Here is a 27,118-nt window from a genome sequence, read left to right on the forward strand (position 1 = left end):
GTACCCGCCTGCCTGACCACTCTGCCTGACCCTGCCCCTGACCCTGTACCAGCCTGCCTGACCACTCTGCCTGCCCCTGACCCTGCCCCTGCCTGACCACTCTGCCTGACCCTGCCCCTGACCCTGTACCAGCCTGCCTGACCACTCTGCCTGCCCCTGACCCTGCCCCTGCCTGACCACTCTGCCTGCCCCTGCCCCTGACCCTGTACCAGCCTTTCTGACCATTCTGCCTGCCCCTGACCCTGCCCCTGCCTGACCACTCTGCCTGCCCCTGCCCCTGACCCTGTACCAGCCTTTCTGACCACTCTGCCTGCCCCTGACCCTGAGCCTGCCTGACCACTCTGCCTGCCCCTGACCCTGACCCTGAGCCTGCCTGACCACTCTGCCTGCCCCTGACCCTGAGCCTGACTGTACCTTTGCCTCTGTTGCTGTTATAAACGTTGTTACTTCGACACGGTCTGCATCTGGGTCTTACCTTGATTCCTGATTAAAATCATTCTATTCATATATTATTTAAAACTGTAATTTGTTTACGAGCATGATCCTTTGATTTGCGGTTGACACAGCTTGTTTAGCCAATAAGTGTTCTGAACGACTTCAATGAACACGTTTACAAGTACAGTAGTATTTTCCCAGGTTCCCATTTGTTATGCATGTAGTCGTTTTGCTTAATAATACAATATAAACAATATTACAAATTACAATTTAGTTTTTTTTATTCTACATTTCATACATGATGAATACATCTGTGAAACAAAAATAAAACCAAACAATGTTTCAGAACATTAAGACAGTAAATACAGTCCATCTTGACATCATCTTTAATTGATCAGGAAAACTGTCATTATTGTCTGTAAAGAGTGTTTTCTGGTGCATTTCAATGGTCTAAAGCTTCCTCTGCTCATGGTCCCTCCCCTCCCCTCTCCTCTCATCTCCTCTTCCTGTCCCTTTCCCCTCCCATCTCCTCTCCTCTCCTCCCCTCTCATCTCCTCTTCCTGTCCCTTTCCCCTCCCATCTCATCTCTTCTCCTCTCCAAGTCCTGTCCCCCTCTCCTCTCCTCTCATCCCCTCTTCCTGTCCCTTTCCCCTCCCCTCTCATCCCCTCTTCCTGTCCCTTTCCCCGCCCCTTCCCTCTTCCTTTCCCTTTCCCCTCCCCCATCTCCTCTCCAAGTCCTGTCCCCTCCCATCTCCTCTCCTCCCCTCTCCAAGTCCTGTCCCTTCCCCCTCCCATCTCCTCTCCGTCTCTTTCCCCTCCCATCTCCTCTCCTCCCCTCTTCCTGTCCCTTTCCCCTCCCCTCCCATCTCCTCTCCCTTCCCCCTCCCATCTCCTCTCCTCTCCTCCCCTCTTCCTGTCCCTTTCCCCTCCCCTCTTCCTGTCCCTTTCCCCTCCCATCTCCTCCCATCTCCTCCCCTCCCATCTCCTCTCCTCTCCAAGTCCTGTCCCTTTCCCCTCCCATCTCCTCTCCAAGTCCTGTCCCTTTCCCCTCCCATCTCCTCTCCTCTCCTCCCCTCTTCCTGTCCCTTTCCCCTCCCATCTCCTCTCCTCTCCCCCCCTCTTCCTGTCCCTTTCCCCTCCCATCTCCTCCCATCTCCTCCCCTCTTCCTGTCCCTTTCCCCTCCCATCTCCTCCCCTCCCCTCCCATCTCCTCCCCTCCTCCTGTCCCTTTCCCCTCCCCTCCCCTCTTCCTGTCCCTTTCCCCTCCCCTCCCATCTCCTCCCCTCCTCCTGTCCCTTTCCCCTCCCATCTCCTCCCCTCCCCTCCCCTCCTCCTGTCCCTTTCCCCTCCCATCCCCTCCCATCTCCTCCCCTCTTCCTGTCCCTTTCCCCTCCCATCTCCTCCCCTCCCCTCCTATCTCCTCCCCTCCTCCTGTCCCTTTCCCCTCCCCTCCCCTTCCCTCCCCTCTTCCTGTCCCTTTCCCCTCCCCTCCCATCTCCTCCCCTCCTCCTGTCCCTTTCCCCTCCCATCCCCTCCCATCTCCTCCCCTCCCCTCCCATCTCCTCCCCTCCTCCTGTCCCTTTCCCCTCCCATCCCCTCCCATCTCCTCCCCTCCCCTCCCATCTCCTCCCCTCCTCCTGTCCCTTTCCCCTCCCATCCCCTCCCAACTCCTCCCCTCCCCCTGTCCCTTTCCCCTCCCATCTCCTCTCCTCTCCAGTGGCGGTTCTAGACCATTTCAACTGGGGGGGCCAAGCTGGGGCCAGTTGTACTGTTAGAGGGGCCAGTTACATTAGATGTTATTGTTGTCATATCGTTTTCTTCACTGCATTGCAGGCATTAGCAGGCAAAAGACCATGTTCACAATCATCATCGTTGCCACTGTCTAATAACGGATGTAAAAAAGAACGATAGCAAAAGGGGGGCCAGTGCCCCTGTGACAATTTTTTTTTGTCACAGGGGCACTGGCCCCCCCTGCCCCCACCCCCAGAACCTCTAGTGCTCCTCTCCTCTCGTTATAATTTGCTCTCGAAGGTCACCATGTCTTTCTGTTGCGTCTCCGTGTCTGCCTCCAAGTCACCTGACCAGAGAGATCAATAGACATGTCAATCAAACTGACAACAACTCACAACAAGGGGTTTGGGGCTGATGAGGGATGGGGGTGGAAGAGGAGTGGGAGGGGTGGGGGTTGATGAGGGGTGGGAGGGGTGGGGGTTGATGAGGAGTGGGAGGGGTGGGGGCTGATGAGGGATGGGGGTGGAAGAGGAGTGGGAGGGGTGGGGGTTGATGAGGGGTGGGAGGGGTGGGGGTTGATGAGGAGTGGGAGGGGTGGGGGCTGATGAGGGATGGGGGTGGAAGAGGAGTGGGAGGGGTGGGGGTTGATGAGGAGTGGGAGGGGTGGGGGTTGATGAGGGGTGGGAGGGGTGGGGGTTGATGAGGAGTGGGAGGGGTGGGGGCTGATGAGGGATGGGGGTGGAAGAGGAGTGGGAGGGGTGGGGGTTGATGAGGAGTGGGAGGGGTGGGGGCTGATGAGGGGTGGGAGGGGTGGGGGCTGATGAGGAGTGGGAGGGGTGGGGGTTGATGAGGGGTGGGAGGGGTGGGGGTTGATGAGGAGTGGGAGGGGTGGGGGTTGAAGAGGAGTGGGAGGGGTGGGGGTTGATGAGGGATGGGGGTGGAAGAGGAGTGGGAGGGGTGGGGGTTGATGAGGAGTGGGAGGGGTGGGGGTTGATGAGGGGTGGGAGGGGTGGGGGCTGATGAGGAGTGGGAGGGGTGGGGGTTGATGATCAACCCCCTCCTCTGGGGGTTGATGAGGAGTGGGGGTTGATGAGGGGTGGGGGTTGATCAAGCATGGGGGTTGATGAAGATTGGGGGTCTATGATATGTGAGGCTTTATGAAGGGTGGGGGTTGATGCGGGGTGGGGGTTGATGAGGGGTGGGGGTTGACTAACATCATCACCCACTATAGAGATATACTGACTCCACTAGTCTAACATCATCACACACTATAGAGATATACTGACTCCACTAGACTATCATCATCACCCACTATAGAGATATACTGAATAACATCATCACCCACTATAGAGATATACTGACTCCACTAGACTAACATCATCACCCACTATAGAGATATACTGACTAACATCATCACCCACTATAGTGATATACTGACTAACATCACCCACTATAGAGATATACTGACTGCACTAGTCTAACATCATCACCCACTATAGAGATATACTGACTAACATCATCATCCACTATAGAGATATACTGACTCCACTAGTCTAACATCATCACCCACTATAGAGATATACTGACTCCACTAGACTATCATCATCACCCACTATAGAGATATACTGACTCCACTAGACTAACATCATCACCCACTATAGAGATATACTGACTCCACTAGACTATCATCATCACCCACTATAGAGATATACTGACTCCACTAGTCTAACATCACCCACTATAGAGATATACTGACTCCACTAGACTAACATCATCACCCACTATAGAGATATACTGACTCCACTAGTCTAACATCACCGACTATAGAGATATACTGACTCCACTAGACTAACATCATCACCCACTATAGAGATATACTGACTCCACTAGTCTAACATCATCACCCACTATAGAGATATACTGACTCCACTAGTCTAACATCACCGACTATAGAGATATACTGACTCCACTAGTCTAACATCATCACCCACTATAGAGATATACTGACTCCACTAGTCTAACATCATCACCCACTATAGAGATATACTGACTCCACTAGTCTAACATCATCACCCACTATAGAGATATACTGACTCCACTAGTCTAACATCACCGACTATAGAGATATACTGACTCCACTAGACTAACATCATCACCCACTATAGAGATATACTGACTCCACTAGTCTAACATCACCCACTATAGAGATATACTGACTCCACTAGTCTAACATCACCCACTATAGAGATATACTGACTCCACTAGTCTAACATCACCGACTATAGAGATATACTGACTCCACTAGACTAACATCATCACCCACTATAGAGATATACTGACTCCACTAGTCTAACATCATCACCCACTATAGAGATATACTGACTCCACTAGTCTAACATCACCGACTATAGAGATATACTGACTCCACTAGACTAACACCATCACCCACTATAGAGATATACTGACTCCACTAGACTAACATCATCACCCACTATAGAGATATACTGACTCCACTAGACTAACATCATCACCCACTATAGAGATATACTGACTCCACTAGTCTAACATCACCGACTATAGAGATATACTGACTCCACTAGACTAACATCATCACCCACTATAGAGATATACTGACTCCACTAGTCTAACATCATCACCCACTATAGAGATATACTGACTCCACTAGTCTAACATCACCGACTATAGAGATATACTGACTCCACTAGACTAACATCATCACCCACTATAGAGATATACTGACTAACATCATCACCCACTATAGAGATATACTGACTCCACTAGTCTAACATCATCACCCACTATAGAGATATACTGACTCCACTAGTCTAACATCACCCACTATAGAGATATACTGACTCCACTAGTCTAACATCATCACCCACTATAGAGATATACTGACTCCACTAGACTAACATCATCACCCACTATAGAGATATACTGACTCCACTAGTCTAACATCACCCACTATAGAGATATACTGACTCCACTAGTCTTACATCACCCACTATAGAGATATACTGACTCCACTAGTCTAACATCACCCACTATAGAGATATACTGACTCCACTAGACTAACATCATCACCCACTATAGAGATATACTGACTCCACTAGACTAACATCATCACCCACTATAGAGATATACTGACTCCACTAGTCTAACATCATCACCCACTATAGAGATATACTGACTAACATCATCACCCACTATAGAGATATACTGACTCCACTAGTCTAACATCATCACCCACTATAGAGATATACTGACTCCACTAGACTAACATCATCACCCACTATAGAGATATACTGACTCCACTAGTCTAACATCATCACCCACTATAGAGATATACTGACTCCACTAGACTAACATCATCACCCACTATAGAGATATACTGACTCCACTAGTCTAACATCACCCACTATAGAGATATACTGACTCCACTAGTCTAACATCACCCACTATAGAGATATACTGACTCCACTAGTCTAACATCATCACCCACTATGGAGATATACTGACTCCACTAGACTAACATCATCACCCACTATAGAGATATACTGACTCCACTAGACTAACATCATCACCCACTATAGAGATATACTGACTCCACTAGACTATCATCATCACCCACTATAGAGATATACTGACTAACATCATCACCCACTATAGAGATATACTGACTCCACTAGACTAACATCATCACCCACTATAGAGATATACTGACTCCACTAGTCTAACATCATCACCCACTATAGAGATATACTGACTCCACTAGTCTAACATCATCACCCACTATAGAGATATACTGACTCCACTAGACTAACATCATCACCCACTATAGAGATATACTGACTCCACTAGTCTAACATCATCACCCACTATAGAGATATACTGACTCCACTAGTCTAACATCATCACCCACTATAGAGATATACTGACTAACATCATCACCCACTATAGAGATATACTGACTCCACTAGTCTAACATCATCACCCACTATAGAGATATACTGACTCCACTAGACTAACATCATCACCCACTATAGAGATATACTGACTCCACTAGACTAACATCATCACCCACTATAGAGATATACTGACTCCACTAGACTAACATCATCACCCACTATAGAGATATACTGACTCCACTAGTCTAACATCATCACCCACTATAGAGATATACTGACTCCACTAGACTATCATCATCACCCACTATAGAGATATACTGACTCCACTAGACTAACATCATCACCCACTATAGAGATATACTGACTCCACTAGACTAACATCATCACCCACTATAGAGATATACTGACTCCACTAGACTAACATCATCACCCACTATAGAGATATACTGACTCCACTAGACTATCATCATCACCCACTATAGAGATATACTGACTCCACTAGTCTAACATCACCCACTATAGAGATATACTGACTCCACTAGACTAACATCATCACCCACTATAGAGATATACTGACTCCACTAGTCTAACATCACCGACTATAGAGATATACTGACTCCACTAGACTAACATCATCACCCACTATAGAGATATACTGACTCCACTAGTCTAACATCATCACCCACTATAGAGATATACTGACTCCACTAGTCTAACATCACCGACTATAGAGATATACTGACTCCACTAGACTAACATCATCACCCACTATAGAGATATACTGACTCCACTAGTCTAACATCATCACCCACTATAGAGATATACTGACTCCACTAGTCTAACATCATCACCCACTATAGAGATATACTGACTCCACTAGTCTAACATCACCGACTATAGAGATATACTGACTCCACTAGACTAACATCATCACCCACTATAGAGATATACTGACTCCACTAGTCTAACATCATCACCCACTATAGAGATATACTGACTCCACTAGACTAACATCATCACCCACTATAGAGATATACTGACTCCACTAGTCTAACATCATCACCCACTATAGAGATATACTGACTCCACTAGACTAACATCATCACCCACTATAGAGATATACTGACTCCACTAGTCTAACATCACCGACTATAGAGATATACTGACTCCACTAGACTAACATCATCACCCACTATAGAGATATACTGACTCCACTAGTCTAACATCATCACCCACTATAGAGATATACTGACTCCACTAGTCTAACATCACCGACTATAGAGATATACTGACTCCACTAGACTAACATCATCACCCACTATAGAGATATACTGACTCCACTAGTCTAACATCACCCACTATAGAGATATACTGACTCCACTAGTCTAACATCACCGACTATAGAGATATACTGACTCCACTAGACTAACATCATCACCCACTATAGAGATATACTGACTCCACTAGTCTAACATCATCACCCACTATAGAGATATACTGACTCCACTAGTCTAACATCACCGACTATAGAGATATACTGACTCCACTAGACTAACACCATCACCCACTATAGAGATATACTGACTCCACTAGACTAACATCATCACCCACTATAGAGATATACTGACTCCACTAGTCTAACATCATCACCCACTATAGAGATATACTGACTCCACTAGTCTAACATCACCCACTATAGAGATATACTGACTCCACTAGTCTAACATCATCACCCACTATAGAGATATACTGACTCCACTAGACTAACATCATCACCCACTATAGAGATATACTGACTCCACTAGTCTAACATCACCGACTATAGAGATATACTGACTCCACTAGACTAACATCATCACCCACTATAGAGATATACTGACTAACATCATCACCCACTATAGAGATATACTGACTCCACTAGTCTAACATCATCACCCACTATAGAGATATACTGACTCCACTAGTCTAACATCACCCACTATAGAGATATACTGACTCCACTAGTCTAACATCATCACCCACTATAGAGATATACTGACTCCACTAGACTAACATCATCACCCACTATAGAGATATACTGACTCCACTAGTCTAACATCACCCACTATAGAGATATACTGACTCCACTAGTCTAACATCACCCACTATAGAGATATACTGACGCCACTAGTCTAACATCACCCACTATAGAGATATACTGACTCCACTAGACTAACATCATCACCCACTATAGAGATATACTGACTCCACTAGACTAACATCATCACCCACTATAGAGATATACTGACTCCACTAGTCTAACATCACCGACTATAGAGATATACTGACTCCACTAGACTAACATCATCACCCACTAAAGAGATATACTGACTCCACTAGTCTAACATCATCACCCACTATAGAGATATACTGACTCCACTAGTCTAACATCACCGACTATAGAGATATACTGACTCCACTAGACTAACATCATCACCCACTATAGAGATATACTGACTAACATCATCACCCACTATAGAGATATACTGACTCCACTAGTCTAACATCATCACCCACTATAGAGATATACTGACTCCACTAGTCTAACATCACCCACTATAGAGATATACTGACTCCACTAGTCTAACATCATCACCCACTATAGAGATATACTGACTCCACTAGACTAACATCATCACCCACTATAGAGATATACTGACTCCACTAGTCTAACATCACCCACTATAGAGATATACTGACTCCACTAGTCTAACATCACCCACTATAGAGATATACTGACTCCACTAGTCTAACATCACCCACTATAGAGATATACTGACTCCACTAGACTAACATCATCACCCACTATAGAGTTATACTGACTCCACTAGACTAACATCATCACCCACTATAGAGATATACTGACTCCACTAGTCTAACATCATCACCCACTATAGAGATATACTGACTAACATCATCACCCACTATAGAGATATACTGACTCCACTAGTCTAACATCATCACCCACTATAGAGATATACTGACTCCACTAGACTAACATCATCACCCACTATAGAGATATACTGACTCCACTAGTCTAACATCATCACCCACTATAGAGATATACTGACTCCACTAGACTAACATCATCACCCACTATAGAGATATACTGACTCCACTAGTCTAACATCACCCACTATAGAGATATACTGACTCCACTAGTCTAACATCATCACCCACTATAGAGATATACTGACTCCACTAGACTAACATCATCACCCACTATAGAGATATACTGACTCCACTAGACTAACATCATCACCCACTATAGAGATATACTGACTAACATCATCACCCACTATAGATATATACTGACTCCACTAGACTAACATCATCACCCACTATAGAGATATACTGACTCCACTAGTCTAACATCATCACCCACTATAGAGATATACTGACTCCACTAGTCTAACATCATCACCCACTATAGAGATATACTGACTCCACTAGACTAACATCATCACCCACTATAGAGATATACTGACTCCACTAGTCTAACATCATCACCCACTATAGAGATATACTGACTCCACTAGTCTAACATCACCCACTATAGAGATATACTGACTCCACTAGACTAACATCATCACCCACTATAGAGATATACTGACTCCACTAGACTAACATCATCACCCACTATAGAGATATACTGACTCCACTAGTCTAACATCATCACCCACTATAGAGATATACTGACTAACATCATCACCCACTATAGAGATATACTGACTCCACTAGTCTAACATCATCACCCACTATAGAGATATACTGACTCCACTAGACTAACATCATCACCCACTATAGAGATATACTGACTCCACTAGTCTAACATCATCACCCACTATAGAGATATACTGACTCCACTAGACTAACATCATCACCCACTATAGAGATATACTGACTCCACTAGTCTAACATCACCCACTATAGAGATATACTGACTCCACTAGTCTAACATCATCACCCACTATAGAGATATACTGACTCCACTAGACTAACATCATCACCCACTATAGAGATATACTGACTCCACTAGTCTAACATCATCACCCACTATAGAGATATACTGACTCCACTAGTCTAACATCATCACCCACTATAGAGATATACTGACTCCACTAGACTAACATCATCACCCACTATAGAGATATACTGACTCCACTAGTCTAACATCATCACCCACTATAGAGATATACTGACTCCACTAGTCTAACATCACCCACTATAGAGATATACTGACTCCACTAGACTAACATCATCACCCACTATAGAGATATACTGACTCCACTAGACTAACATCATCACCCACTATAGAGATATACTGACTCCACTAGTCTAACATCATCACCCACTATAGAGATATACTGACTAACATCATCACCCACTATAGAGATATACTGACTCCACTAGTCTAACATCATCACCCACTATAGAGATATACTGACTCCACTAGACTAACATCATCACCCACTATAGAGATATACTGACTCCACTAGTCTAACATCACCCACTATAGAGATATACTGACTCCACTAGTCTAACATCACCCACTATAGAGATATACTGACGCCACTAGTCTAACATCACCCACTATAGAGATATACTGACTCCACTAGACTAACATCATCACCCACTATAGAGATATACTGACTCCACTAGACTAACATCATCACCCACTATAGAGATATACTGACTCCACTAGTCTAACATCACCGACTATAGAGATATACTGACTCCACTAGACTAACATCATCACCCACTAAAGAGATATACTGACTCCACTAGTCTAACATCATCACCCACTATAGAGATATACTGACTCCACTAGTCTAACATCACCGACTATAGAGATATACTGACTCCACTAGACTAACATCATCACCCACTATAGAGATATACTGACTAACATCATCACCCACTATAGAGATATACTGACTCCACTAGTCTAACATCATCACCCACTATAGAGATATACTGACTCCACTAGTCTAACATCACCCACTATAGAGATATACTGACTCCACTAGTCTAACATCATCACCCACTATAGAGATATACTGACTCCACTAGACTAACATCATCACCCACTATAGAGATATACTGACTCCACTAGTCTAACATCACCCACTATAGAGATATACTGACTCCACTAGTCTAACATCACCCACTATAGAGATATACTGACTCCACTAGTCTAACATCACCCACTATAGAGATATACTGACTCCACTAGACTAACATCATCACCCACTATAGAGATATACTGACTCCACTAGACTAACATCATCACCCACTATAGAGATATACTGACTCCACTAGTCTAACATCATCACCCACTATAGAGATATACTGACTAACATCATCACCCACTATAGAGATATACTGACTCCACTAGTCTAACATCATCACCCACTATAGAGATATACTGACTCCACTAGACTAACATCATCACCCACTATAGAGATATACTGACTCCACTAGTCTAACATCATCACCCACTATAGAGATATACTGACTCCACTAGACTAACATCATCACCCACTATAGAGATATACTGACTCCACTAGTCTAACATCACCCACTATAGAGATATACTGACTCCACTAGTCTAACATCATCACCCACTATAGAGATATACTGACTCCACTAGACTAACATCATCACCCACTATAGAGATATACTGACTCCACTAGACTAACATCATCACCCACTATAGAGATATACTGACTAACATCATCACCCACTATAGATATATACTGACTCCACTAGACTAACATCATCACCCACTATAGAGATATACTGACTCCACTAGTCTAACATCATCACCCACTATAGAGATATACTGACTCCACTAGTCTAACATCATCACCCACTATAGAGATATACTGACTCCACTAGACTAACATCATCACCCACTATAGAGATATACTGACTCCACTAGTCTAACATCATCACCCACTATAGAGATATACTGACTCCACTAGTCTAACATCACCCACTATAGAGATATACTGACTCCACTAGACTAACATCATCACCCACTATAGAGATATACTGACTCCACTAGACTAACATCATCACCCACTATAGAGATATACTGACTCCACTAGTCTAACATCATCACCCACTATAGAGATATACTGACTAACATCATCACCCACTATAGAGATATACTGACTCCACTAGTCTAACATCATCACCCACTATAGAGATATACTGACTCCACTAGACTAACATCATCACCCACTATAGAGATATACTGACTCCACTAGTCTAACATCATCACCCACTATAGAGATATACTGACTCCACTAGACTAACATCATCACCCACTATAGAGATATACTGACTCCACTAGTCTAACATCACCCACTATAGAGATATACTGACTCCACTAGTCTAACATCATCACCCACTATAGAGATATACTGACTCCACTAGACTAACATCATCACCCACTATAGAGATATACTGACTCCACTAGTCTAACATCATCACCCACTATAGAGATATACTGACTCCACTAGTCTAACATCATCACCCACTATAGAGATATACTGACTCCACTAGACTAACATCATCACCCACTATAGAGATATACTGACTCCACTAGTCTAACATCATCACCCACTATAGAGATATACTGACTCCACTAGTCTAACATCACCCACTATAGAGATATACTGACTCCACTAGACTAACATCATCACCCACTATAGAGATATACTGACTCCACTAGACTAACATCATCACCCACTATAGAGATATACTGACTCCACTAGTCTAACATCATCACCCACTATAGAGATATACTGACTAACATCATCACCCACTATAGAGATATACTGACTCCACTAGTCTAACATCATCACCCACTATAGAGATATACTGACTCCACTAGACTAACATCATCACCCACTATAGAGATATACTGACTCCACTAGTCTAACATCATCACCCACTATAGAGATATACTGACTCCACTAGACTAACATCATCACCCACTATAGAGATATACTGACTCCACTAGTCTAACATCACCCACTATAGAGATATACTGACTCCACTAGTCTAACATCACCCACTATAGAGATATACTGACTCCACTAGTCTAACATCATCACCCACTATAGAGATATACTGACTCCACTAGACTAACATCATCACCCACTATAGAGATATACTGACTCCACTAGACTAACATCATCACCCACTATAGAGATATACTGACTCCACTAGACTATCATCATCACCCACTATAGAGATATACTGACTAACATCATCACCCACTATAGAGATATACTGACTCCACTAGACTAACATCATCACCCACTATAGAGATATACTGACTCCACTAGTCTAACATCATCACCCACTATAGAGATATACTGACTCCACTAGTCTAACATCATCACCCACCATAGAGATATACTGACTCCACTAGACTAACATCATCACCCACTATAGAGATATACTGACTCCACTAGTCTAACATCATCACCCACTATAGAGATATACTGACTCCACTAGTCTAACATCATCACCCACTATAGAGATATACTGACTCCACTAGTCTAACATCATCACCCACTATAGAGATATACTGACTAACATCATCACCCACTATAGAGATATACTGACTCCACTAGACTAACATCATCACCCACTATAGAGATATACTGACTCCACTAGTCTAACATCATCACCCACTATAGAGATATACTGACTAACATCATCACCCACTATAGAGATATACTGACTCCACTAGACTATCATCATCACCCACTATAGAGATATACTGACTAACATCATCACCCACTATAGAGATATACTGACTCCACTAGACTAACATCATCACCCACTATAGAGATATACTGACTCCACTAGTCTAACATCATCACCCACTATAGAGATATACTGACTCCACTAGACTAACATCATCACCCACTATAGAGATATACTGACTCCACTAGACTAACGGAAGGAGACACAACGAGTGTGTTTAGGGTTAGAGAATGACAGTCGGTTCAACCAACATAAACACTATGTCCCTCATGGAACTATTTTTCCTGTGTGCCCTGGTCAAAAGTAGTGCACTACATCTGGTACAGGGTGCCACTCGGGACTCATGGGCTGTGTGCTGAAGACACTGGTTCTGGATTGGACAGGTCATAGCTACAGGGTGTGTCCCTGTTGCAAAACACGCTTATGTTTTAGGGTGTGTTTGTGAGGTCATACCTACTTGCCTGGCTGCTTAAGTGTGTGTTTCGGTGTCTACACTCGTGTGTGTGTGTGTGTGTGTGTGTGTGTGTGTGTGTGTGTGTGTGTGTGTGTGTGTGTGTGTGTGTGTGTGTGTGTGTGTGTGTGTGTGTGTGTGTGTGTGTGTGTGTGTGTGTGTGTGTGTGTGTGTGTGTGTGTGTGTGTGTGTGTGTGTGTGTGTGTGTGTGGACTCACTGCGTGTGTGTCTGGTCAGCAGTCTGGCTGCTTAAGTGTGTGTTTCGGCGTCTACACTCGTGTGTGCGAACACTCACCCTCTTTCCTGTCTGCGTGTGTGTCCTCCGTGTGTCTGGTCAGCAGTCTGGGCCCTGCCAGGCCGATCCCCAGGGCTCCTATAGGTGCTGTAGTGAGGATGGCCAGAACAGCCACAGTCAGAACATCCAGACCGTACTTCACCAGAACCTCATCCCCCGACACACGGGCCATGTCCAGGGCTTTAGAACCTATCGCTGCCTAGAACCAAACAGAACCAGTTAGAATGATTTGATTTGATATCTAGAACCAAATACCCCTCTACACGGGCCATGTCCAAGGCTTTAGAACCTATCACTGCCTAGAACCCAACAGAACCAGTTAGAACGATTTAGATACCCAGATCTAGAACCAAATACCCCTCTACACAGGCCATGTCCAGGGCTGTAGAACCCAACAGAACCAGTTAGAACGATTTAGATACCCAGATCTAGAACCAAATACCCCTCTACACGGGTCCAGGGCTGTAGAAGGGTACCAAAACATTTATGCAGCATTGAAGGTCCCCAAGAACACAGTGGCCTCCATCATTTTTAAATGGAAGAATTTTGGAACCACCAAGACTCTTCCTAGCCCGACCAAACTGAGTAATCGGGAGAGAATAGCCTTGGTCAGGGAGGTGACCTAGAACCCGATGGTCATTCTGACAGAGCTCCAAAGTTCCTCTTTGGAGATGGGAGAACCTTCCAGAAGGACAACCATCTCTGCAGCACTCCACCAATCAGGCCTATATGGTAGAGTGGCCAGACGGAAGCCACTCCTCAGTAAAAGGCACATGACAGTCACTTGGAGTTTGCCAAAAGGCACCTAAAGGACTCAGATCATGAGAAACAAGATTCTCTGGTCTGAAGAAACCAAGATTGAACTCTTTGGCCTGAATGCCAAGCATGACGTCTGGAGGAAACATGACACCATCCCTACGGTGAAGCATGGTGGTGGCAGCATCATGCTGTGGGAATGTTTTTCAGTCGCAGAGACTGGAAGACTAGTCAGGATCGAGGGAAAGTTGAACAGAGCCAAGTACAGAGAGATCCTTGATGAAAACCTGTTCTAGAGTGCTCAGGACCTCAGACTGGGGCGAAGGTTCACCTTCCGACAGGACAACGATCCTAAGCACACAGCCAAGACAAAGCAGGAATGGCATCGCTGAATGTCTTTGAGTGGCCCAGCCAGAGTCTGGACTTGAACCCAATCGAACATATCTGGAGAGACCTGAAAATAGCTGTGCAGCGACGCTCCCCATCCAACCTGACAGAGCTTGAGAGGATCTGCAGAGAAGAATGGGAGAAACTCCCCAAATACAGGTGTGCCAAGCTTGTAGTGTCATACCCAAGAAGACTCGAGGCTGTAATCGCTGCCAAAGGTGATTCAACAAAGTACTGAGTAAAGGGTCTGAATACTTATGTAAATGTAATATTTCATTTTTATTTTAAAAAATGTATTAGCAAATTATGGGGTATTGTGTGTAAATTGATGAGGTAAAAAAAACTATTTAATCCATTTTAGAATAAGGCTGTAAAGTAACAAACTGTGGAAAAAGTCCAGGGGTCTGAATACTTTCTGAATGCACTGTAAATACAAAAGTACGTGGACACCACTTCAAATTTGTGGAATCGGCTATTTCAGCCACACCCGTTGCTGACAGGGGTATGAAATCGAGCACAAACATTGTCTATAGAATGGCCCGTACTGAAGAGCTCAGTGACTTTCAACTTGACAAACTGTAGGACGCCACCTTTTTAACAAGTCAGTTCGTCAAATTTCTGCCCCCCGGGTCAACCGCAAAATGAACGGCCACACAAGCTCAAAGACCGCCGAATGTTGAGGCGCGTAGTAGGGTGCAACACTCACTACTCTGAGTCCCAAACTGCCTCGGGAAGCAAAGTCAACACGAGAACTGTTCGTCGGGGTTTCCACGGCTGAGCTGACGCACACAAGCCTAAGATCACCATACGCAATGCCAAGCGTCGGCTGGAGTGGTGTAAGGCTCACCACCATTGGACTCTGGAGCAGTGGAAATAAGTTAAAATAAGTTATCTGGAGTGATGAATCACGCTTCACCATCTGGCAGTCCAATGGACGAATCTGCGTTTGGTAGATTCAGAATCTCCGGTAGAACGCTACCTGCCTGAATGCATAGTGCCAACTGTAAAGTTTGGTGGAGGAGGAATAATGGTCTGGGGCTGTTTTTCTTTGTTCGGGCCCCTTAGTTCCAGTGAAGGGAAATCTTAATGCCACAGGATACAATGACATTCTAGATGATTCTGTGCTTCCAACCTTGTTGCAACAGTTTGGAGAAGGCCCTTTCCTGTTTCAGCATGACAATGCCCCCGTGCACAAAGTGAGGTCCATACAGAAATGGTTTGTCGAGATCGGTGTGAAAGAACTTGACTGGCCTGCACAGAGCACTGACCTCAACCCCATCGAATACCTTTGGGATGATTTGGAACTGTGACTGCGAGCCAGGCCTAATCGCCCAACATCAGTATTGCTCTTTCCAACATGCATTTGTAGACGAGTGGATGCTGTTAAAGCAGCAAGCCGGGGGGGGGCATCTCCATATTACTGCCCGTGAGTTTAGAATGAGATGTAACAATAACTAGGACAGATAGTAAACAGTAGCAGCAGCGTATGTGATGAGACAAATAAGTAAGTGCCAAAAGGGTGAATGCAGATAGTCCGGGTAGGGTATTTGGTTAACTATTTAACTCACTATTTAGAGGTATTTTAAGACTGTTCGTGGATGTGGCCTGTTGTGTCCCTCTAGTTGGCAGATGGTGGTCAGGGATGTGGTCTGTTGTGGCCTTCTAGTGGGCAGATGGTGTACAGGGATGTGGCCTGTTGTGGCCCTGTAGTGGGCAGATGGTGTTCAGGGATGTGGCCTGTTGTGGCCCTCTAGTGGGCAGATGGTGTTCAGGGATGTGGCCTGTTGTGGCCCTCTAGTGGGCAGATGGTGCAGCAAGTTTGGCACAACAATATGACATGTTGGCATTGAATAAAACATCTATTTTGTTGCCTATATGGTGGCCTTGAGGAGCAGAGCAACATATATAAACAGCTTCTCTTTTCCTGTGCTGTAGTTCTAATTGACCTGTAGTTCTAATTGACCTGTAGTTCTAATTGACCTGTAGTTCTAATTGACCTGTAGTTCTAATTGACCTGTAGTTCTAATTCACCTGTGGTTCTAATAGATCTTTAGTTCTAATTCACCTGTAGTTCTAATAGACCTGTAGTTCTAATTCACCTGTAGTTCTAATTCACCTGTAGTTCTAATTCACCTGTAGTTCTAATTCACCTGTAGTTCTAATTCACCTGTAGTTCTAATAGACCTGTAGTTCTAATTCACCTGTAGTTCTAATTCACCTGTAGTTCTAATTCACCTGTAGTTCTAATTCACCTGTAGTTCTAATTCACCTGTAGTTCTAATTCACCTGTAGTTCTAATAGACCTGTAGTTCTAATTCACCTGTAGTTCTAATACACCTGTAGTTCTAATTCACCTGTAGTTCTAATAGACCTGTAGTTCTAATTCACCTGTAGTTCTAATTCACCTGTAGTTCTAATAGACCTGTAGTTCTAATAGACCTGTAGTTTTAATAGACCTGTAGTTCTAATAGACCTGTAGTTCTAATAGACCTGTAGTTCTAATAGACCTGTAGTTCTAATTCACCTGTAGTTCTAATAGACCTGTAGTTCTAATTCACCTGTAGTTCTAATAGACCTGTAGTTCTAATTCACCTGTAGTTCTAATTGACCTGTAGTTCTAATAGATCTTTAGTTCTAATTCACCTGTAGTTCTAATTCACCTGTAGTTCTAATTCACCTGTAGTTCTAATAGACCTGTAGTTCTAATAGACCTGTAGTTCTAATTCCCCTGTAGTTCTAATAGACCTGTAGTTCTAATAGACCTGTAGTTCTAATAGACCTGTAGTTTTAATAGACCTGTAGTTCTAATAGACGTGTAGTTTTAATAGACCTGTAGTTCTAATAGACCTGTAGTTGTAATTCCCCTGTAGTTCTAATAGACCTGTAGTTCTAATAGACCTGTAGTTCTAATTCACCTGTAGTTCTAATAGACCTGTAGTTCTAATTCACCTGTAGTTCTAATAGACCTGTAGTTTTAATAGACCTGTAGTTCTAATAGACCTGTAGTTCTAATTCCCCTGTAGTTCTAATAGACCTGTAGTTCTAATTGACCTGTAGTTCTAATTCACCTGTAGTTCTAATAGACCTGTAGTTCTAATAGACCTGTAGTTCTAATTCACCTGTAGTTCTAATAGACCTGTAGTTCTAATAGACCTGTAGTTCTAATAGACCTGTAGTTCTAATAGACCTGTAGTTCTAATAGACCTGTAGTTCTAATAGACCTGTAGTTCTAATAGACCTGTAGTTCTAATTCACCTGTAGTTCTAATAGACCTGTAGTTCTAATAGACCTGTAGTTCTAATAGACCTGTAGTTCTAATTTACCTGTAGTTCTAATAGACCTGTAGTTTTAATTCACATCTAGTTCTAATAGACTAGTACTGTAGTTCTAATTTCTAGTAGTTCTATAAACTGACCTGTACTGTGGCCTTGGGAAGCCAAGCCACAGAGATAAACAGCTTCTCCTTTGTGTTGAATCCACCAAAGAACACCATGAGAAACGTGAAGAGAACCCTGACAACCAGACCTGTCCCTAGACATGCCATGCCCAGACCTAGACACAGAGAGAGAGATAGACAGAGAGATGGGGGAGAGAGAGAGATGGGTAGGGGAGGGACGGGACGGGACGGGGCGGGGGAGAGAGAGATAGAAGGAGAGAGAGAGATGGGTAGGGGAGAGACGGGGGTGAGAGAGATAGACGGAGAGAGAGAGATGGGTAAGGGAGAGACGGGGAGAGGGGGAGAGACGGGGGAGAGAGAGATAGACGGAGAGAGAGAGATGGGGGAGAGAGAGACGGGAGAGAGAGAGATAGACAGAGACAGAGAGATGGGTAGGGGAGAGACAGGGGAGAGAGAGATAGACAGAGAGAGAGATAGACAGAGAGATGGGGGAGAGAGAGATAGACGGAGAGAGAGAGATGGGTAGGGGAGAGACAGGGGAGAGAGAGATAGACAGAGAGAGGGAGAGACGGGGAGAGAGAGAGAGATGGGTAGGGGAGAGATGGGTAGGGGAGAGACGGGGAGAGAGAGAGATGGGTAGGGGAGAGACGGGGAGAGAGAGATAGACAGAGAGAGGGAGAGACGGGGAGAGAGAGAGAGATGGGTAGGGGAGAGACGGGGAGAGAGAGATGGGTAGGGGAGAGACGGGGAGAGAGAGAGATGGGTAGGGGAGAGACAGGGGAGAGAGAGATAGACAGAGAGAGGGAGAGACGGGGAGAGAGAGAGAGATGGGTAGGGGAGAGACGGGGAGAGAGAGATGGGTAGGGGAGAGACGGGGAGAGAGAGAGATGGGTAGGGGAGAGACGGGGAGAGAGATCGAGAGAGAGTGGGAGATTTATGTTGATTTAATAGTATTATTTTTATTATTAGGAGTAGTAGTAGTAGTAGTAGTAGTACTGTAGTAGTAGTAGTAGTGTGTATTTACCCAGTGTGTTGTGGTTCAGTGTAGATACTGTGATCTCTGCTCCTATCAGTAGTACTGTAGTAGTATCATATTATAGTAGTAGTATGGTAGTGGTAGTTGTAGTAGTAGTAATAGTAGTAGTTTTAGTATTAGTAGTTTTAGTAGTAGTTGTAGCAGTAGTAGTAGTAGTAGTAGTATAGTTGTCGTATAGTAGTAGTAGTATTAGTAGTATTAGTATTCGTATAGTAGTAGTGGTAGTAGTATTTTAGTACTGTAGTTGAAGAAGTAGTAGTTGCAGTTGTAGTAATAGTAGCAGTAGTATTATAGTAGTAGTATTCGTATAGTAGTTGTGGTAGTAGTATTTTAGTACTGTAGTTGAAGAAGTAGTAGTTGCAGTTGTAGTAATAGTAGTAGTAGCAGTAGTATTATAGTAGTAGTGTGTATTCACCCACTGTGTTGGGGTCCAGTGTAGATACTGTAATTTGTGCTCCTATCAGTAGTACTGTAGTAGTAGTAGTAGTAGCAGTAGTTGTATAGTAGTAGTGTGTATTTACCCACTGTGTTGGGGTCCAGTGTAGATACTGTGATTTGTGCTCCTATCAGTAGTACTGTATTAGTATCAGTAGTAGAAGTAGTAGTACTGTAGTAGTAGTAGTGTGTATTTACCCACTGTGTTGGGGTCCAGTGTAGATACTGTGATTTGCGCTCCTATCAGTAGTACTGTAGTAGTAGTAGTAGTAGTAGTAGTAGTAGTAGTGTGTATTTACCCACTGTGTTGGGGTCCAGTGTAGATACTGTAATTTCTGCTCCTGTCAGTAGTACTGTAGTAGTATCAGTAGTAGTAGTAGTAGTAGTAGTGTGTATTTACCCACTGTGTTGGGGTCCAGTGTAGATACTGTAATTTCTGCTCCTATCAGTAGTACTGTAGTAGTATCAGTAGTAGAAGTAGTAGTATTATAGTAGTAGTGTGTATTTACCCACTGTGTGGGGGTCCAGTGTAGATACTGTAATTTGTGCTCCTATCAGTAGTACTGTAGTAGTAGTAATAGTAGCAGTAGTTTTATAGTAGTAGTGTGTATTTACCCACTGTGTTGGGGTCCAGTGTAGATACTGTGATTTGTGCTCCTATCAGTAGTACTGTATTAGTATCAGTAGTAGAAGTAGTAGTACTGTAGTAGTAGTAGTGTGTATTTACCCACTGTGTTGGGGTCCAGTGTAGATACTGTGATTTGTGCTCCTATCAGTAGTACTGTAGTAGTATCAGTAGTAGAAGTAGTAGTATTATAGTAGTAGTGTGTGTTTACCCACTGTGTTGGGGTCCAGTGTAGATACTGTGATTTGTGCTCCTATCAGTAGTACTGTAGTAGTAGTAGTAGTAGTAGTAGTAGTAGTAGTAGTAGTAGTAGTAGTAGTAGTAGTAGTAGTAGTGTGTATTTACCCACTGTGTTGGGGTCCAGTGTAGATACTGTAATTTCTGCTCCTGTCAGTAGTACTGTATTAGTATCAGTAGTAGAAGTAGTAGTACTGTAGTAGTAGTAGTGTGTATTTACCCACTGTGTTGGGGTCCAGTGTAGATACTGTGATTTGTGCTCCTATCAGTAGTACTGTAGTAGTATCAGTAGTAGAAGTAGTAGTATTATAGTAGTAGTGTGTGTTTACCCACTGTGTTGGGGTCCAGTGTAGATACTGTGATTTGTGCTCCTATCAGTAGTACTGTAGTAGTAGTAGTAGTAGTAGTAGTAGTAGTAGTAGTAGTAGTAGTAGTAGTAGTAGTAGTAGTAGTGTGTATTTACCCACTGTGTTGGGGTCCAGTGTAGATACTGTAATTTCTGCTCCTGTCAGTAGTACTGTAGTAGTATCAGTAGTAGTAGTAGTGTGTATTTACCCACTGTGTTGGGGTCCAGTGTAGATACTGTAATTTCTGCTCCTATCAGTAGTACTGTATTAGTATCAGTAGTAGAAGTAGTAGTATTATAGTAGTAGTGTGTATTTACCCACTGTGTTGGGGTCCAGTGTAGATACTGTGATTTGTGCTCCTATCAGTAGTACCATATTAGTATCAGTAGTAGAAGTAGTAGTATTATAGTAGTAGTGTGTATTTACCCACTGTGTTGGGGTCCAGTGTAGATACTGTGATTTGTGCTCCTATCAGTAGTACCATATTAGTATCAGTAGTAGAAGTAGTAGTATTATAGTTGTAGTGTGTATTTACCCACTGTGTTGGGGTCCAGTGTAGATACTGTGATTTGTGCTCCTATCAGTAGTACCATATTAGTATCAGTAGTAGAAGTAGTAGTATTATAGTTGTAGTGTGTATTTACCCACTGTGTTGGGGTCCAGTGTAGATACTGTGATTTGTGCTCCTATCAGTAGTACCATATTAGTATCAGTAGTAGAAGTAGTAGTATTATAGTTGTAGTGTGTATTTACCCACTGTGTTGGGGTCCAGTGTAGATACTGTGATTTGTGCTCCTACCAGTCCAAACAGCAGCGGCTGGAAGATGTCCCAGAACCTCCCTACCACTGCTGCTACTGGGCCCTGGAAAGGTTATAAACATGTTATAACACTTCATAAACGCATTATAAACACATAATAAACACTACAACTACGGGGGCCTGGAGAGATTATAAACATGTTATAACACTTCATGAAGATATTATAAACAATTTATAAACACCACAGCTACTGGGACCTAAAGGGACTATAAACATGTTATAACACTTCATAAACGCATTATAAACACATAATAAACACTACAACTACTGGGGCCTGGAGAGAGCACATAGCAAGGTTATTAAAACTACATTACAAAGTACAAAATAAATACTTTATAAACATACAAACCTTCTCTGCCCCCCAGCTCAGCGCAGCTATGAAGGCCATGACCAGAGTACAGAGTCCCCCAGCACCAGAGAACCCTGCTACATGGCTCCCAAACACAGCAAACACAGACAGACCCAGTAACATGGCACTTCTCCTCAATACCAATTCCTCCTAAAGAGAGGGAGAGAGATAGATAGAGACGTAGTAAGAGACTAAACCAGAAAAGTCACGTTTCAACAACCACAAACAAACATACACCAAAGTTTGTATTCCAAATGGCATCCCTATTCCCTACACAGTGCACTACTTTGGACCAGGACCCTACAGGGAAGGAAGACAGGTGGGTCCTTACCTGATCTGGACTGGGGAAGAAACAGATGAAGAGTCCTAGTAGCAGGCCAGCCGCTGATCCTCCTACCACCTCGAGCACACCTTTCAGTACGTTGAGCCATGTAGAGTCTACAGGAAACAGCTCTTTAGTATGTTGAGACATGTAGAGTCTACAGGAAACAGACCTTTAGTATGTTGAGACATGTAGAGTCTACAGGAAACAGACCTTTAGTATGTTGAGACATGTAGAGTCTACAGGAAACAGACCTTTAGTATGTTGAGACATGTAGAGTGTACAGGAAACATCCCTTTAGTATGTTGAGACATGTAGAGTCTACAGGAAACAGCCCTTTAGTATGTTGAGACATGTAGAGTCTACAGGAAACAGCCCTTTAGTATGTTGAGACATGTGGAGTCTACAGGAAACAGCCCTTTAGTATGTTGAGACATGTAGAGTGTACAGGAAACAGCCATTTAGTATGTTGAGACATGTAGAGTCTACAGGAAACAGCCCTTTAGTATGTTGAGAGATGTAGAGTCTACAGGAAACAGCTCTTTAGTAAGAGTCTACAGGAAACAGCCCTTTAGTATGTTGAGAGATGTAGAGTCTACAGGAAACAGCCCTTTAGTATGTTGAGACATGTAGAGTCTACAGGAAACAGCCCTTTAGTATGTTGAGACATGTAGAGTCTACAGGAAACATCCCTCTGGTATGTTGAGACATGTAGAGTCTATAGGAAACAGCCCTTTAGTATGTTGAGACATGTAGAGTCTACAGGAAACATCCCTTTAGTATGTTGAGACATGTAGAGTCTACAGGAAACATCCCTTTAGTATGTTGAGACATGTAGAGTCTACAGGAAACAGCCCTTTAGTATGTTGAGACATGTAGAGTCTACAGGAAACAGCCCTTTAGTATGTTGAGACATGTAGAGTCTACAGGAAACAGCCCTTTAGTATGTTGAGACATGTAGAGTCTACAGGAAACATCCCTTTAGTATGTTGAGACATGTAGAGTCTACAGGAAACAGCCCTTTAGTATGTTGAGACATGTAGAGTCTACAGGAAACAGACCTTTAGTATGTTGAGACATGTAGAGTCTACAGGAAACAGCCCTTCAGTATGTTGAGACATGTAGAGTCTACAGGAAACATCCCTTTAGTATGTTGAGACATGTAGAGTCAACAGGAAACATCCCTTTAGTATGTTGAGACATGTAGAGTCTACAGGAAACAGCCCTTCAGTATGTTGAGACATGTAGAGTCTACAGGAAACAGCCCTTTAGTATGTTGAGACATGTTGAGTCTACAGGAAACAGCCCTTTAGTATGTTGAGACATGTAGAGTCTACAGGAAACATCCCTTTAGTATGTTGAGACATGTAGAGTGTACAGGAAACAGCCATTTAGTATGTTGAGACATGTAGAGTCTACAGGAAACAGCCCTTTAGTATGTTGAGACATGTAGAGTCTACAGGAAACAGACCTTTAGTATGTTGAGACATGTAGAGTCTACAGGAAACAGCCCTTTAGTATGTTGAGACATGTAGAGTCTACAGGAAACATACACAACCCTTTAGTATGTTGAGACATGTAGAGTCTACAGGAAACATACATGACCCTTTAGTATGTTGAGACATGTTGAGTCTACAGGAAACAGCCCTTTAGTATGTTGAGACATGTAGAGTGTACAGGAAACAGCCATTTAGTATGTTGAGACATGTAGAGTCTACAGGAAACATACCTTTAGTATGTTGAGAGATGTAGAGTCTACAGGAAACAGCCCTTTAGTATGTTGAGACATGTAGAGTCTACAGGAAACAGCCCTTTAGTATGTTGAGACATGTAGAGTCTACAGGAAACAGCCCTTTAGTATATTGAGACATGTAGAGTCTACAGGAAACATACACAGCCCTTTAGTATGTTGAGACATGTAGAGTCTACAGGAAACAGCCCTGTGGTATGTTGAGACATGTAGAGTCTACAGGAAACATACACAACCCTTTAGTATGTTGAGACATGTAGAGTCTACAGGAAACATCCCTCTGGTATGTTGAGACATGTAGAGTCTATAGGAAACAGCCCTTTAGTATGTTGAGACATGTAGAGTCTACAGGAAACATCCCTTTAGTATGTTGAGACATGTAGAGTCTACAGGAAACAGCCCTTTAGTATGTTGAGACATGTAGAGTCTACAGGAAACATCCCTTTAGTATGTTGAGACATGTAGAGTCTACAGGAAACAGCCCTTTAGTATGTTGAGACATGTTGAGTCTACAGGAAACAGACCTTTATTATGTTGAGACATGTTGAGTCTACAGGAAACATACCTTTAGTATGTTGAGACATGTAGAGTCTACAGGAAACAGCCCTTTAGTATGTTGAGACATGTAGAGTCTACAGGAAACATCCCTTTAGTATGTTGAGACATGTAGAGTCTACAGGAAACAGCCCTTTAGTATGTTGAGACATGTAGAGTCTACAGGAAACATCCCTTTAGTATGTTGAGACATGTAGAGTCTACAGGAAACATCCCTTTAGTATGTTGAGACATGTAGAGTCTACAGGAAACAGCCCTTTAGTATGTTGAGACATGTAGAGTCTACAGGAAACAGCCCTTCAGTATGTTGAGACATGTAGAGTCTACAGGAAACAGCTCTTTAGTATGTTGAGACATGTAGAGTCTACAGGAAACAGCCCTTTAGTATGTTGAGACATGTAGAGTCTACAGGAAACAGCCCTTCAGTATGTTGAGACATGTAGAGTCTACAGGAAACAGCCCTTTAGTATGTTGAGACATGTAGAGTCTACAGGAAACAGCCCTTCAGTATGTTGAGACATGTAGAGTCTACAGGAAACAGCCCTTTAGTATGTTGAGACATGTTGAGTCTACAGGAAACAGCCCTTTAGTATGTTGAGACATGTAGAGTCTACAGGAAACATCCCTTTAGTATGTTGAGACATGTAGAGTGTACAGGAAACAGCCATTTAGTATGTTGAGACATGTAGAGTCTACAGGAAACAGCCCTTTAGTATGTTGAGACATGTAGAGTCTACAGGAAACAGACCTTTAGTATGTTGAGACATGTAGAGTCTACAGGAAACAGCCCTTTAGTATGTTGAGACATGTAGAGTCTACAGGAAACATACACAACCCTTTAGTATGTTGAGACATGTAGAGTCTACAGGAAACATACATGACCCTTTAGTATGTTGAGACATGTTGAGTCTACAGGAAACAGCCCTTTAGTATGTTGAGACATGTAGAGTGTACAGGAAACAGCCATTTAGTATGTTGAGACATGTAGAGTCTACAGGAAACATACCTTTAGTATGTTGAGAGATGTAGAGTCTACAGGAAACAGCCCTTTAGTATGTTGAGACATGTAGAGTCTACAGGAAACAGCCCTTTAGTATATTGAGACATGTAGAGTCTACAGGAAACATACCTTTAGTATGTTGAGACATGTAGAGTCTACAGGAAACATACCTTTAGTATGTTGAGACATGTAGAGTCTACAGGAAACAGCTCTTTAGTATGTTGAGACATGTAGAGTCTACAGGAAACATCCCTTTAGTATGTTGAGACATGTAGAGTCTACAGGAAACATACCTTTAGTATGTTGAGACATGTAGAGTCTACAGGAAACAGCTCTTTAGTATGTTGAGACATGTAGAGTCTACAGGAAACATACCTTTAGTATGTTGAGACATGTAGAGTCTACAGGAAACAGACCTTTAGTATGTTGAGACAT

General features: G+C 43.3%; 1 protein-coding gene across 1 annotated transcript in view; it reads right to left on the bottom strand.

The window, feature by feature from the left end:
* Positions 1 to 2,124: 2,124 nt before the first annotated feature.
* The window catches only part of LOC139534780 (sodium/hydrogen exchanger 9B2-like), a 65,717-nt gene continuing 40,723 nt past the window's right edge, over positions 2,125 to 27,118 (bottom strand). Inside the window, exons 7-12 of the mRNA XM_071334227.1 lie at positions 23,388 to 23,494; positions 23,057 to 23,206; positions 22,642 to 22,750; positions 19,227 to 19,363; positions 14,669 to 14,867; positions 2,125 to 2,512 (exon numbers count right to left, since the gene is read on the bottom strand). Coding sequence (XP_071190328.1) covers positions 2,448 to 2,512; positions 14,669 to 14,867; positions 19,227 to 19,363; positions 22,642 to 22,750; positions 23,057 to 23,206; positions 23,388 to 23,494 — 767 coding nt within the window. The 3' untranslated portion in view covers positions 2,125 to 2,447. The remainder of the gene's footprint in view (positions 2,513 to 14,668; positions 14,868 to 19,226; positions 19,364 to 22,641; positions 22,751 to 23,056; positions 23,207 to 23,387; positions 23,495 to 27,118) is intronic.

The sequence above is a fragment of the Salvelinus alpinus genome, chromosome 11, assembly GCF_045679555.1.
Source record: "Salvelinus alpinus chromosome 11, SLU_Salpinus.1, whole genome shotgun sequence".
NCBI classification, from domain to species: Eukaryota; Metazoa; Chordata; class Actinopteri; order Salmoniformes; family Salmonidae; genus Salvelinus; species Salvelinus alpinus.